General features: G+C 58.4%; 1 protein-coding gene across 1 annotated transcript in view; it reads left to right on the forward strand.

The window, feature by feature from the left end:
- The window catches only part of LOC107307509 (low-density lipoprotein receptor-like), a 5,436-nt gene that overhangs the window by 2,950 nt on the left and 1,542 nt on the right, over positions 1 to 944 (forward strand). Inside the window, exon 2 of the mRNA XM_015851015.2 lies at positions 619 to 741. Within this exon, the coding sequence (XP_015706501.1) occupies positions 619 to 741 (123 nt within the window). The remainder of the gene's footprint in view (positions 1 to 618; positions 742 to 944) is intronic.

The following is a 944-nucleotide window of genomic DNA, read 5'->3' on the forward strand; positions in this document are numbered from 1 at the left end:
TGGGGCCTCTATGGGGGTCTCTGGGGGTCTGGGTGGGTTCTATGAGGGTCCTTATGGGTCTGAGGGGGCTCCATGGGTCCAGAGGGGGCTCTGTGTATCTATGGGGCTCTATGGGTCCAGGGGGGTCTCTGTGTATCTATGGGGCTCCCCATGGATCTGGTGGGCTCTATGGGTCCAGGGGGGGCTCTATAGGGGTCCCCATGGGTCCAGAGGGTCTCTGTGTATCTATGGGGCTCCCCATGGGTCTGTTGGGCTCTATGGGTCCAGGGGGGTCTCTGTGTATCTCTGGGGCTCCCCATGGCTCTGGTGGGCTCTATGGGTCCGGGGGGGTCTCTGTGTATCTCTGGGGCTCCCCATGGGTCTGTTGGGCTCTATGGGTCCGGGGGGGTCTCTGTGTATCTCTGGGGCTCCCCATGGCTCTGTTGGGCTCTATGGGTCCAGGGGGGTTTCTGTGTATCTATGGGGCTCTATGGGTCCAGAGGGGTCTCTGTGTATCTCTGGGGCTCCCCATGGCTCTGTTGGGCTCTATGGGTCCAGAGGGGTCTCTGTGTATCTATGGGGCTCCCCATGGCTCTGTTGGGCTCTATGGGGCCCAATGACCCCCCCATTCCCCCCCAGCCGTGTGGGGCTGTGACCCCGAGCAGTTTCGCTGCGGTGACGGCAGCTGCATCTCGGCCACGTGGGTTTGTGACGGAGGCACCGAGTGCCGCGATGGCAGCGACGAGGAGCCTGAAATGTGCCGTGAGTTACACGCGTGGGTCATACATGGGTCATACGTGTGGTCATATGGGTCATACATGTGGTTATATGGGTCATACATGTGGTTATATGGGTCATACATGTGGTTATATGGGTCATACGTGTGGTTATATGGGTCATACATGTGGTCATATGGGTCATACATGTGGTTATATGGGTCATACGTGTGGTTATATGGGTCATAC

Source organism: Coturnix japonica, unplaced genomic scaffold (assembly GCF_001577835.2).
Source record: "Coturnix japonica isolate 7356 unplaced genomic scaffold, Coturnix japonica 2.1 chrUnrandom640, whole genome shotgun sequence".
Lineage (NCBI taxonomy): Eukaryota > Metazoa > Chordata > Aves > Galliformes > Phasianidae > Coturnix > Coturnix japonica.